This window comes from Schistocerca piceifrons, chromosome 4 (assembly GCF_021461385.2).
Source record: "Schistocerca piceifrons isolate TAMUIC-IGC-003096 chromosome 4, iqSchPice1.1, whole genome shotgun sequence".
NCBI lineage: Eukaryota > Metazoa > Arthropoda > Insecta > Orthoptera > Acrididae > Schistocerca > Schistocerca piceifrons.
In genome coordinates this window covers 319,211,318-319,225,882 of record NC_060141.1, presented here as the reverse complement: position 1 = coordinate 319,225,882, position 14,565 = coordinate 319,211,318, and the positions used below count along the sequence as shown (strand labels likewise).

Here is a 14,565-nt window from a genome sequence, read left to right as displayed (position 1 = left end):
GGATCATTATGGGCAGGGCCCTCTAACTAGATCAAGATTTTGATGATCTAACACACCAATTGGATGAAATTTGAAAAGATATCCTTCAGAAGGAGATCCAGCAACACTATCAATGAATGCCAATTGAGATAATTGCTTGCCTAATGGCCAGAGTTGAACAGACATGTTATTTATTTGCTCAGTTTGTGAACTCTTTCCTCTCAAATTTTTCTGAAATTGTAATCATTTGTTTGTCTGTACATGCACATAACATCAAATTTCCATCCCATTCAGATAATTCCTTCATAGTGTGTTATGGTTTCTCCCTCCTTTATCTTAAATTGTATTTGCAATTTAGGAGTTAACCAGATATTATATAGTCAGTGGTAGCCTTTAGTCCCAACAATCACACTGCAGATGTGTTTACATTGTGGGCTCTTCTGTGACCTCTTCGGGTGAAGAGTTACTTAGTATAATGGATTTCATTTGTAATTTAGTTCCTTAGTATTGTACTATCACCCTTTTTTCTTTTCAAACAGGTCATCTGATCATAAGGCATAACTGGTTATGATACCATTTGTGTGACCTGTGGCAGAGATATAATGACACTCTTGTAACATTCTTATATAAAATTTTGCTAGATTGTTGTTGTTAACATTGAGGCAGTTTGCTTAGTCAGTTGTGGATATCCTCTGTCTGTCTTTTGGTCTGCTTTCATTAAATAAATGTTCCTTGTGACTGTAAAGTATGTCAATTTTAAATTGGTAATAGGGTTGATTTGTTGGTATGTCTTTCACGATTTGCGTAAATAAGCTAACTTCTAATATTTAGAATAGGTAGTTATTTTCAAGTAACACTCAGCATGAAGTAAAGAGTATTATTTCCTTGTGTAGAATCACAAGTCCCTTTCACATGGAGAAATATTATAATGCTGTATTAAGTACTGCGTAAATGTTTAGTAGTCACTCCTTTAAAATAATGGAAGGCTTATCTGAACAGATATTGTGTGGTATCTGACTGATAGGGCAGAGGTCAAACCCCCCACGGAATGAGTGTTTTGTGACAGTCTTGCTGACGTCAGCAGGTCAGTGAGTGTATCAGTCATTTCTGCAATAACGCCACTTGGCCTTCGAGGAGTCTTTTTATCATTTAAAAGATTTCTCATTTCTGGCATGATGTCAGTTTTTTCATATTTTATTATTTGTATATGATGACAAATACAGTGAGATATTATAGATAATTGTGTAGATTATTTTGTTAAATGATGTAGTGACGTAAACTGTAGCATACTTGCACATCAGGAGATACCATATGTCAAACTGCTCAAAATTAAGTGGCACTGATTGTCTTGTTAGTACAAGATATCCCTTTATGAAGAAGCTAACAGGTGTGCAGAAGGCTTTTGAAATCAGTGATATCACAAACCATGCTTTTAGGCCAATAACCCTTTTCCCCATTGTGGTTAATAAAATTATTTAAAAATGTAGTCTCCCTACAAAGTAATAAATACTTCTGTAGTGATTTTGTACAGTTTAATCATATCATTTTGTAATCCACTAGAACTAAGTTTCTGTAGCTGACAAGAAAAGCAGTGTAGTAGTAGTAAATAAAATACCTATTGTGTTTACATAGATTTTATAAACTGTGTAGAAAAGTTCTTTGATTGGTGAGATGAGAGAAAGAGCAATAAAGTATCAGGATGTTGTTATATTACAGCTGAAAATCAAGCTTTGAGTCTGTTACAAATTGATTTTGTACCCGTTTCATATTTAGACAGTAGGTGCTCTGTTGTTTGTAGGTTGCACAGGTACCCCTAATCTTATGGTCAACCAATGCAAGGTATTAAGAACAAAAATATTGTTATTATGTGAAGAATGAGTACCATTTATGGATCTTACGGAACATATATATGAGTGAGAAAGAGGTGAAAAAATAGGTTCATTCAAATACTCATGAACAATAGTGTCTACAATAAGGGAAATCTTTTGCAAAATTAAATTATGTAATAAAATTAAGAAAGAGCAGTGAAAGAATTGAATAGAATATGCTTCAAAAGGACTTTATATCGTGGGCAACAGAAAATTAAATAATACAAAGGCAGTACCACAAAAATATCCATATAAATAATTTAATGTTTCATAATCATTTCACAGATTATCTTGGAGCTATTTCCGTCACTGTGGCAGCTCTGCTCTACTTTTAACCTGTTTCGTTGTTGTTTGTTTGGGTCTCAGTTCAATACATTTATGCCAACGATGTTTATTGCAGATATAACTTGGTGCAAGACCCATGTTTCTTGTCTTCTAGAGTTTGCTGTGTTTCCTGTCTGCACAATGGTAACTGTATAACTGTAAATGTAACTATGTTCCCGGCTTGGCATTTGTAGTATTTTTGACAGATCATTAACTTATAGGTAATTTTATTTCAGGACAATAGTTGTGTAGCTAAACAGCTGTATATAACAACACAATCATTTCACACATTTCAGGATTTTGCTCCTGTTCTTTCAGCAGTGAGTACAGTGTCAACATAGCGTGAGCAAATGATACTCTTGTTAATCTCCCTGCAGTATTCACAATAGAAAAATCCAGAATCATCAGATTACTCTAAATGTCTCTCTTTTCCTAACAGTTTATTTTTCCCTTTCGAAAAAGTTATTTCTGCTACAGTAGATTGTATTTTTGTGAACTAATTTGTTAAATTGTTTAGGATTATATGACATGAGATTAGTGTTGAGTGGACTACAGCCTTGTTCAAAGTATTTCTTGTGGCATTTACTGAATTTATATTGGGTTAGCAAATGAGTTTGTTCAGGGTACTAGGTCATAGTGATAGAATGTGTTCTATATACTGAATAAACTAGAATCATTTTTGTCAGCTGTTGTCTGTAGCACACAACTTTTTAGTCATTTCTTTAGTAACATTTATAAATTTGTGAAGCGAATCCCGTCTCCTTTAAAAACAGTAAGGGGGTGTAGTTTTGCGATATTTTATGCTCTAGATTATTGTGAACAATTCACATATCTGGTTAAATGATCCTTTTAATCAGTCACAAATGGCACACAAGTGGTTGGTTTTGCTATATTCAGTCCAAGTGGAACTGAAATGTTTTCTCAAACAGCAAGTACCAATGTTAATCCATCCCACAGAAATATATATAATCATCTCTAGATTGCTTCTCGACATTTGAGATATTTTTTTATTCACTTTGTAAGGTGACTGTTAGGAATGCATCATGCTCAGATCTCCAAAACATCATTTGACAGGTTTTTATTGAATGAATTAATCAACTGCAGCTCAGTTTTGCAGTTGTGTAGAACACACGATGCTGACACTATCATAATGTGTGAATATTGGAAATATGCAAATAAGTTATATAATATCATTTTGATGAGAGTGGATAGGAATGAACTTGCACGAGATAATAGACCGAACAAACTTTTTTGCAAGCCCAGTATTAAAGTTTGGAAGGAAGGAAGTGGTTTTGGGTGTTACTTCTAGTTGCCAAGAAGGCCATTAGAGACAGAATCCAAGATAGGATAAGACAGGGATGTGATAGGAAATAACACCAGAACTTAGTTTCTATAAATATCCATTTGTGGAATATATAAGCAAAAATTAAGCTGCGAATTTGTTAGTGTTCCTCTTGGTTTCTTTTTCATTTCCAAAAAACATTGTCCTGGTGTTTTTTTTCCCCATGAAGGATGAATTAGAGATATTTGTATTTCACTCAATGGAATAATCAGCACACATGGGCTTCTCAGATCTTCGTACTTGCATTCAGAAAGTTATGTAGTCAGGTTTTGTGGAGAAAGTTACAGACTGAAGTAGCCAGTACATTTAAAATTTTGTTTCATAATCACATTGTCAAAAATAACTTATTCTTTATTAATTTATATTTGGTCTTATAGAGGTGAAATTTACGGTGCCATACACGTTCACTGATGGAGCACTTAATCTGGGAGATGCTGGAAATCTGTGATATCCTGGCTGACTAGCCACTGTACCTCATATACAGGAAAAACTACAGCTCCTATTTTGGTCAGCATTGCTCATATGCTAGGATCTGTAATTTTTCCACACCATTTGAACAACAGTTCTTCAGTACATGGTTCTGTTTATAACTGAAAATGAGATGCCTTTGCAACACTTCAAAATAGATACAGTCATGGATCCTTTGCTAATGGGAATTTCTGCCATTCAAGAATGGTGCTTGTGCCTCCTCCCTCCCCACTGCAGGTCCGCGTGTCACAAACACACACACACACACACACACACACACACACACACACACACACACACACACACAGTACACTAAACAGTCCCAGCATTTGATTACTTCCTTGCTTGGAAAAGGTGGTGATTGGTGGGAAAGGTTAAAAAGAAAGGACTGGTCACACTCACCCAGAATGAGAACCACCACCATGTAGCGAAGAGGAGACCAGAAAACATTTTCAGGGAGCTTTGCGTCCTCTCATCCTCACAACATGTGGGTCTGTCACATCCTGGGGTCTGGGTGGCTTTCCATTCCATTCCATTCCATTCCACTCTCCTCTCTTTATGAAAGAAAACTAGGATATGCCACTCTGTGCATTTTGTGTGTTCACATCGACAGTATTAAAAAGTTGGTATCTTGAAGGCAAGTACTGCTCAGAAATTCATCTCTATTTCAAGACTTGTTATTTGAGACTCTTCACAAACCTTCCTCCTGTCTTCCTCCTCCCCCTTTTCCTTCTCAAATGTATGTGTCAGCTTTTTGAGAGATTATACACCAATATCCCAAGCACAGAAGATAATGAAGTAGTTAATTGAACATCTGGTGGTAACTGACCAAACACATCTTAGTGGATGGATATAGCATTTTTGTGTTGCATTCATCCCTCCTCCTGCCAATCACTGGCTACAATGTCAGTGATCTTAAGCATGTCAGACAACCACACTTACCTAAAAGTTATCACTAGCAACTGTTTATGGAAGTCTTCATAAATACAGCATGGGTGGAGAAAATACAGCACTCTGTTTGACATTGTGTACACACACAAATGTACATGGTACTGGCTGCTGGCTGTGTCTTTGAAATGAACACACTTGCTTTGTATGATGCTCTTCAGTCAGTCATGCTTAACTTTAAACTAAGACATATCAGTTAATAGCCAGAGTATGGTTGTACAATGGTGTGTTTCTATAGTTTTTACAGGCAGAAAGATTCCGTCTGTATTTTTGGCATTGTTGGACAGAATCTTTAGAGGCTAGTGTATAACGCTGGCAACAAAAGTTAGTCATTTTCTAGACATTTATTCAGAATCTGGTGTTAGTACCTTGTCAGGTATTCTTTTGATTGATGGCATCTGAGTTTCAAACCATCCTTCTTAAAACTCAGAACACTTATTTTAATTGTGTAATGTTGCAAACATTGTGGATTGATATAGGCTCTGCATTCATATAAAATACTGATGCTTATAGGTAATTGTGTAAGTTTTATGTCTACATACTTACTGTCTTAAACACGAAATTTCATTACAAGTGACAGGTACATTAGAAAATGTGCCTGAAGTTTTTACATCTCAAAAGTTATGTATATTGATGCTGTTGGTGCTCATTGAGAGAGCTGCATACAGCTAGTGCACATAGCCCAAACTTGTCAGGAGGAATGATGTAACTACTAACAATTATTTGCATGTAAGAGTTTGTATAGCTTCATTGTCCTGTTGTGTTTGCTGTTTAACCCAACTCACTCATGGCATTAACTTACATGGAACTAGTGTTGTTGGGATGCACCATGTAGTAACATTGCTGGATGATTAGCATGGTAGCAGTGTGTCACTGTACATATGCAAAAAAAGAGAAGGCACTTAAAATCATTTTTATGCGTATTACAATTCTTTCCCCATATTTTCCCTTAGGGAACTCTCTTGTCTTGGAGATAAATGAAAGTTGGTACATTTTTGAGTATGTGAATACAAAGAATTTGAAATTAACAAAATGAGGAAAAGTTAGTTTCCAAATAGGTAGATAAAATCAAATGGGATAAATCCTTAGGTTTATTCCTCTGCTATTTGGGAACACTGTTCTGAATAGACTGGAAGACATTTTTTATTAAACTCCATTCACAAATGCTCTCCTGAATTACCTATGCGCACAAGATCTTATGAAATTGGTAGTTTAGAATTGAACTATGCTAAAGTTTGTCAATACAATTCCAGCCAACAAAATGAGTGTGGACCCTTGTTACACTTTGCACATTTTCTTTAATAAACAAGAACCTCATGAGACTTCTGCACGAATTATAACAAATTTTGTTACTTCCTTGGCCTTCATATGTTACAGTGAATCACTGTTACTTTGGAAATAAATGTTTTTGTGTTGATATTTATGCCTGTCTGTTTTGAGTATTTTTTTCAATGCTAATTGCAAAATAATCAGTGTTTTGCATTGCTTCCTATAACTATGATTTTATTTCTATTTCCTAACTTACTTTTAAACTAACTGGGGTGCATTTGCAACACATTAAACTTTTTAAGTTTTTCATTCACACATTGTAAACATTTCTGCTGATTTTTCTTTCTTGGAAGTGTTTTTATACAGCTAATAATCATTTCTCCTTCAGCTCCCCTGCAGGAAGGGTTATATGAGAATTATTTGTTATGATTTTTCTTGCCACAATATAATGTTGCAAATGGACCTTAGTACATGTGATGTAACATTGTATGTACGTTCGGCATTTTTTGACAGAGCCGAGCACCGATATCAGCCAAGTTGGTGGCAAATATGTTATCTGTGGCTGGTGCTGATCACATTATTACAATGGATCTCCATGCATCTCAAATACAGGGATTCTTTGATATCCCTGTAGATAATCTGTATGCAGAACCAGCTGTTTTGAAATGGATTAAAGAAAACATAGTAGAATGGCGTAACAGTATTATAGTATCACCAGATGCTGGTGGTGCCAAAAGGTTAGTTACAGTTTTTTGGGTATTCTAGTTACAGTATTTTAAATTTTACACAAATCTCACATTATGAAACTACCTTCTCATGGTATCTGAGAAAATTAGATGAGTTTCAAAGTATGGCCATTAACTATTAGTGGAAGCAATAAACATTATTATGTGCTCATATATGAGTGTGTTTCATTTATGCTGGCAACAAAGGCTGATGTTTTAAATTGTGCACATACTAAGTAAAGCTAACGATAATTTCTAACTACTTAGTCGTATTTGACTGTATGCAATTTAACATATTTACATTTTTAAATATTTTTCACTCCGTGATTGTCAATTTTTTCCTCATGTTGATTATTTTCTAGAAGGAAAGTGAATCCGCATAGATTAGTTTTTAAAAAAAGTCACATTTAGGGAATTACGTGAGCTAATATTTCTGGGATTCGTAATTCATTGTGGCTGCACCAGAAAAGAAGCGTAATCTGATGTATAAGAATGTTGTTTGGTCAACTTCATAAAATACAGTTTAGTCTCATGTACAGTTGCCATGTTCACTTTAAAGCTCTCAGATTAGAATTATCGGTGCTATATAAAAGCAGTTTAATGTTCAATGTCGTTACTCACTGATTCTGTATAAAATATTTCACAGAACTTTTAAATCATAGACAGTAAACAGGTGAACAGTTGTAAAATATAACATAGCTTATAGATTTACTATTGATATGCAGAGTGCACAATGCCTTGCTCCGATTGCACTAATCGGAATGTGTGTTAATTCTGTGCCATTAAATACGTAAAGGTGTTTGTTCCTGCAAGAATGCATCAATAGACTTAACATCTGTAATTGCTGAACACTAATAAAGTTTACAGATAACAGCACAGCAACTGTATTAGACTGTGAATTTTCTCTTAGTTTCTAGGCTGTGGAAGTGAGGTTCATAATTGGACTCAGAATACCATAGACAATGTGTAGGTTTTCATGCAGCATAAAGTAAGAAATTAAGATATGCAAAAAGTGATTGCTAATATTTAGCTTTGCACTGGTTCCTTTACGCTATTGCTATTGATGTTCACCCCTCTCTCTCTCTCTCTCTCTCTCTCTCTCTCTCTCTCTCTCCCTCTTTCTCTCCCTTTCTCTCCCTCCCTCTCCCCACCCCCTTCCCCACCCCCTCCCTCCCTTACAAATTACTTCAACACTTCGGGTGTGTTTTGACCAGAGGCCAAGCAGTATGCTAGAAATGTAAGTTATTGCTGCCCAGACAGAAAGTACTGAGCAAATTCAACTTAAATTTAATAGACGGATTAAATACTGGCTTTCAAAATCTAAAAATTCCATTACCCTGTGTGAGGGGTTGACAAGATGCAGGAAATAATTTGAAAATGACAGTGAATCAAAATCTACTTTCAAATTCCATAGTTGTATTATATAAGAGAGAACAATAACTTAAATAAGTTATTAATGTTGCATAAAGTTAAACTAACAAAGGGAAAATAAAATTATCCTAGACCAGCATGGGTTTTCTCTGGAATTTATCTGAATGATATGAAAAACACAGTGTTGATATTTTGTCATTGTAATGCTTTTCATGTTTTTTGCTAGAGGAGAAGTATCATCTTATTTTTGTATACTTCCTAGAAACTGTCTCCTCACACTAAAGATTTTAACTTGATACTGGAATAGCTCATGTTATTGTTTCTGCTGCTGCTACTATTATTGGTGTTACTGTTTTTTAGGGTTACATCCATAGCTGATAGGCTGAATGTTGAATTCGCACTTATCCATAAAGAACGCAAAAAAGCAAATGAAGTTGCAGCAATGGTGCTGGTTGGAGATGTGAAAGACAGAGTTGCCATATTGGTAGATGACATGGCTGACACTTGTGGTACAATTTGTCATGCTGCTGAAAAGTGAGTATACATTCATATTTTTTTATGTAAAAGAAGAAAAGAGTACTGCAGATACAGTTGCATTTTCTTTGTTCAAAAACTAGGCTTCTGGAAGCTGGTGCAACCAAGGTTTATGCTATCTTAACTCATGGTATATTTTCGGGGCCTGCAATATCAAGAATAAACAATGCATGTTTCGAAGCAGTAGTTGTAACCAACACTATCCCACAAGAGCAACACATGAAGGACTGTCCTAGGATACAGGTTGGTGAAACTCTCATTAAGAGCATGAATGTCAGAAATAAGTTTATGGAACTTAAATTTTATTATAGCAATCCACCTGTTTGTGATTTTTTTTTTTTTTTTTTTTTTTCCCCCTGTCTTTGATTATACTCCTTAATATCTTTTTGGACTAAAGAGGTAGTCTTCTCTAATTTTCAGCAATATATAACATTTAAATTATTCATATATCTAAAAAGAAAGATGATGAAACTTACCAGACAAAAGCGCTGGCAGGTCGATAGACACACAAACATACACACAAAATTCTAGCTTTCGCAACCAATGGTTGCCTCGTCAGGAAAGAGGGAAGGAGAAGGAAAGACAAAAGGATATGGGTTTTAAGGGAGAGGGTAAGGAGTCATTCCAATCCCGGGAGCGGAAAGACTTACCTTAGGGGGAAAAAAGGACAGGTATACACTCGCGCACACACACACACATATCCATCCACACATACACAGACATAAGCAGACATTTGTAAAGACAAATGTCTGCTTATGTCTGTGTATGTGTGGATGGATATGTGTGTGTGTGCGCGAGTGTATACCTGTCCTTTTTTCCCCCTAAGGTAAGTCTTTCCGCTCCCGGGATTGGAATGACTCCTTACCCTCTCCCTTAAAACCCATATCCTTTTGTCTTTCCTTCTCCTTCCCTCTTTCCTGACGAGGCAACCATTGGTTGCGAAAGCTAGAATTTTGTGTGTATGTTTGTGTGTCTATCGACCTGCCAGCGCTTTTGTCTGGTAAGTTTCATCATCTTTCTTTTTAGATATATTTTTCCCACGTGGAATGTTTCTCTCTATTATATTCATATCATTAATTTAAATTATTCATCTATTTAATAGTGTGGAAAGAAATAGCAGTGGATAATCTTTTCTCAAAAACAATGCAAGTGTAAGGGAATTTCATCATAAAGTGTGTCAATTATAGAAGTGACCTTTTTCTGTGGTCAAAATGCTACATGGCAATATTATATGCTTTTATATAACAATAAGCTCCTTTTCACCTAGTTACATTTAAGAAGTGATAGAGTTCGAAGTATTAAAATTCCAAGTAATATGTGTGGTTATTGGACACACACACACACACACACAGATAACAAGTGGACAGATGTCACATGCAATATCAGTAAAACAACATAAAATACAAAAGGTTGAACTAAAGTGCTGGACAAAGTATACACAAGCAAAATGAGAAATCTGGACCAACCATGATGTTGACATCAAACGAGGGGAACCAGGCACATGTCATGGATGTTAAATACTTTAATTCTGAAAAAAATATCATAAGAAGGGAAGATGCTACTCACCAAAAAGACTCAGTTATAGGTGTGTGTGTGTGTGTGTGTGTGTGTGTGTGTGTGTGTGTGTTAAAGAAGGCCTTAATAAACAAAGGCTATAATTGCAAGAGGCTTTTTGTTGTGCCTATCTGCAACTCAGCATCTCCACTATAAGGTGAGTAACAACTTTCCTTCTCATGATATTGTTACATCCAATCATAGATTTTCCATTGTTTAATTCTGAAAACGGGAGAAACAAAATAGCAACAACACCAGTTCATGCAAACAAACATTGAAACACCTATTTCTCTAGCCAAACAGGGATCCATCCATCAGGTTCCTGCCCCCCCCCCCCCCCCTCCATCCCACACCACACTACACTACACTACACTACACTACACTACTCCATCCTCTTCTGGAGTACTGCCACACAGTATGGGGTTCTTCAGATTGGGTTGGCAGAGAACAAGCTGTTCTTTGAAGTTTTTTAATCACAAAATAGAGGGCATGTCACAGATATGAGTTGGGTTAGTAGTCATTAGAACAAAAGCTATTTCATTATGGGGAGATTGTTTCAGGAAATATTAGTTTCCAACTTTCTTCTGTCTGTCTGTCTGTCTGTCTGTCTGTGTGTGTAAGGGAAAATAATCATCATAAGAGAAATTGTAGCTCACACAGAAAGAGTTAAGGGTTTCCAGAATGAAATTTTCATTCTGCTGTGGAGTGTGCGAAACCTCCACCAATCGCTTATGAACTGCATTGTAGTTATGTAGAGGAGCTTAATGTGTGCATGAGAAACTAAGATTCGTAGGAAGTTTGATAGAAACAGACAAATCTTATAGGTTATTCATTGGAATTTGATGAGGGTTTGCACAGCAGGTAGCAGTGCTTAGGGTCAGGCAGGCTGCCAATAAGGCCATGACTGAGTAATCTTATGGCATACCTGTGAGAAGGGAAACAATGGGGTCCAATGGAAGCCTGAAAAAATGTTTGAAAGGACTTTAACAACAGTTTCTTTCCCTGATTGGTTGTAGATTGCCTTTACTGGTTTTCAGTTATGATTACTTTCCACACTTACAATACCCTCTTAATTAACTGTAACTTCAATTCAGTAGATAATTATTAGCCATATCTGCCACTTACAGAAATAATTAAGTCAGCTTTCAAATTTATCAGTGACTGTATTTCCCAAGAGGTTAGTCATAACAAAAATGAAGTTCTGTGCTCTTTGTCTGTTGCAGTGCATTGATGTGTCAATGATGTTTGCTGAAGCAGTCCGTAGGACACACAATGGAGAATCAGTATCGTATCTATTTTCAAATGTACCATACTGAAGAAATATAGATACTGTTGACATGGAATGTTGAACGAGGTTATAAAAGAATCTCATTTCTTTACATATTGAAATTCTGTATAGATACTTAATTTCATAACCAAAAGTAGATAATTACTGAGGAATCAATAAAGAGAATATTGTTCATAGTTGTAATAAGCTGGCTTTCAGTTTTATTTGAGACCTGTCTTTTTACAAAGAACATTTGAGAAACCTTGTAATTGATTGCTTGTCAGCAAACTTATTTTGTGTATGTGATGACTTAACAGTTATTCTGTTTAAAATGAACTGTGTAAAAGATGTGTTTTTATATGCATTGTTGTACACTTTGTATCATTTTACTTATACTTCGTCTGCTGAATAAATATCAGTTCTTATATTCCTTTCCTTGTTATAACTCTTGTGGAGTATACCATATACTATATATTCATTTATTTACAGACTGTGGTAAAGACACATCAAATACAATTGGGGGGTTTGTGGGGAGGTAATTTATATCACATGTTGATGCATTGATGTAAATAACTTTTCCATCTGATGTAATTCCATAACCTGAAACAAAATAATAATGGATGTAAAACAGTATAACACATGGAATACATTATTTGATTTCAGCAAACTCAGTTAACTTCTAATAAGTTGACTGCTGTAAACAATTGTGGCTGTTTCGACATGTTAATAGTAATTGTGGTAGCTTAATACTGTGAAACCTGTTTTGTCAAGGACAAGGTTTCGTTTATCTGGAACAGGAGTATCATAAGAAAAATAAAATTTCCTTTTAAATTTGCTAAAAGTTGGCCATAGTGTAGAACAGTGGCAGCCAAGTCATGACAACTCACTGTTGGCAGACATCAACTCGTATAATTGCAGTGTGTCAGCTGAATATACAATGTAGTCATACAAGTAGGTGTAATTTTATCCCTAAAGTGAAGATTTTCTTTTCCAATTTAGAATATATCTAGCTGTTTAGGCCAGACAGAAATGCACTGACTGGGAACAACAATCCGAAACAGAATGAAGGTGCAGGAAACAGTGCTGCCTGGTGGAACTGTAGTGTCACGAGGCTGAGGAAGGGAAGGTGAAAGATCAGTGCACAATGAGGGTGAGGGACTGGAGGCAGTAGGTTACTGTGGATCCAGATGGCCCTAGTTGTGAAGCAGCCACTGCTATTGAGCATTTTGTGTAACAGGGTGGTCCACCTGGCCACAGTGGCCATTCATCTTGGTGGATAGTTACTTGTCCCTTTAAGCAAGTTTTGAATGAAGGATTGGTTCCAGCAATTCAAAACTGGGAGTGCACAAACCATAATAGGGATGGTGTTCATCTTTTAAGGTGTATCAAAACAAATACTGAGTACTGTTAAAGATGTAGTCCTTGGTTAGCTCTTCTATATGTAAAACTTGTGACTAAAAATCATTGCTAACATCTCAAAACAGGACTACAATTTTTACATGTCCAACTCTACATGGTTGAGTCAGCAGTAAGGTTAATTTTGTGGAGCACTATATTGATGTAACATAATTTTCGTAATTTAGGAGAAGACACGTAGACAACCTTTCTCGCTCTCCCCCCTTTATAAGTTTTTACATTTTACTACAGCTGTTCTACAACAACATAATGTTTGGTCATTACTGTAAGTCAGACATATAAGGAGAAAGAAGGTATGGACTGGTGGATTACGTGTGTTGATTACTCAGATGGTCCATAAAAACCCATTAGAGACAAATGGTCTGCATTTAAGATTCAGTTTGGTGAAATAATGGAAGAGGCTGATCAAAGTGTGTGTTGCACTAAATAAATATTAACTGACCAATCATTTGCTGGCGAAAAAATAGAGAATTACTAGAAAAATGATTGCAGTAGACTTGAGATTGAAGCCACTAACAAGGGAACCTCCCCATCGCACCCCCCTCAGATTTAGTTATAAGTTGGCACAGTGGATAGGCCTTGGAAAAACTGAATACAGATCAATCGAGAAAACAGGAAGAAGTTGTGTGGAACTATGAAAAAATAAGCAAAATATACAAACAGTCCATGTGAAGATAGGCAACATCAAGGATAATCTGAACTCAGGAGCGCCATGGTTAGCGTGAGCAGCTGCGGGACGAGAGGTCCTTGGTTCAAGTCTCCTCTCAAGTGAAAAGTTTTTATTTTCGCAAAGTTATGATCCGTCCATTCGTTCATTGACGTCTCTGTTCACTGTAATAAATTTAGTGTCTGTGTTTTGCGACCGCACCGCAAAACCGTGCGATTAGTAGACAAAAGGACGTGCCTCTCCAATGGGAACCGAAAACATTTGATCGTGCGTCACATGACAGGAATATGTTGTCGACCCACCTAACTTGTACACTTGGCGAATGGGTAAAAAGATTCTTCTACATTGCCCGATTCAGGTTTTATTGTGGATGTGAGAATGACTCCCAAACAAGTGATGAAAACATGAGTTTGTCACAAACTGCAACAAATGAATCCAACAGTTTCACAGTCGCACACTTTTCCCTGTGCTCTGTCAAAATATGTTTTTAACGTTTCCAAATTTTTCCGTGTGTAGACCGTCAAATCCTTCATATGTCCAAGCAAATCTGAACATGTCCTGGAATTTTGGAGAGCGAAGTTGATTATGTGTGAGTGCCTGAACTTTGATAACTGTCTGAAAATAAAAAATAAAATTTTATGCTGTAAGGAAGACTTGAACCAAGGACCTCTCGTTCCACAGCTGCTCACGCTAACCACAGGACCACGGCGCTCCTGACCTCTGAATATCCTTCATGTTGCCTATCTTCGCATTGACTACTCAAGTTTGTATATTTTGCTTATTTTTTTCATAGTTCCACACAACTTCTTCCTGTTTTCTCGATTGATCTGTGT

General features: G+C 36.2%; 2 protein-coding genes across 7 annotated transcripts in view; one reads left to right on the top strand and one right to left on the bottom strand.

The window, feature by feature from the left end:
• Positions 1–12,079, top strand: part of LOC124794635 (ribose-phosphate pyrophosphokinase 1) — an 87,714-nt gene extending 75,635 nt beyond the window's left edge. For 5 of the 6 annotated variants that reach the window (XM_047258141.1, XM_047258143.1, XM_047258147.1 and 2 more), the window contains 4 exons: positions 6,712–6,935; positions 8,655–8,828; positions 8,912–9,071; positions 11,606–12,079. In XM_047258141.1, coding sequence (XP_047114097.1) covers positions 6,712–6,935; positions 8,655–8,828; positions 8,912–9,071; positions 11,606–11,698 — 651 coding nt within the window. In that variant the 3' untranslated portion in view covers positions 11,699–12,079. Of the gene's footprint in view, positions 1–2,467; positions 2,492–6,711; positions 6,936–8,654; positions 8,829–8,911; positions 9,072–11,605 lie in introns of all 6 variants that reach the window. The other variant, XM_047258142.1, reaches the window with a different exon arrangement.
• The window catches only part of LOC124794636 (metallophosphoesterase domain-containing protein 1), a 73,322-nt gene continuing 70,597 nt past the window's right edge, over positions 11,841–14,565 (bottom strand). The window contains exon 5 of the mRNA XM_047258148.1: positions 11,841–12,249. Coding sequence (XP_047114104.1) covers positions 12,125–12,249 — 125 coding nt within the window. The 3' untranslated portion in view covers positions 11,841–12,124. The remainder of the gene's footprint in view (positions 12,250–14,565) is intronic.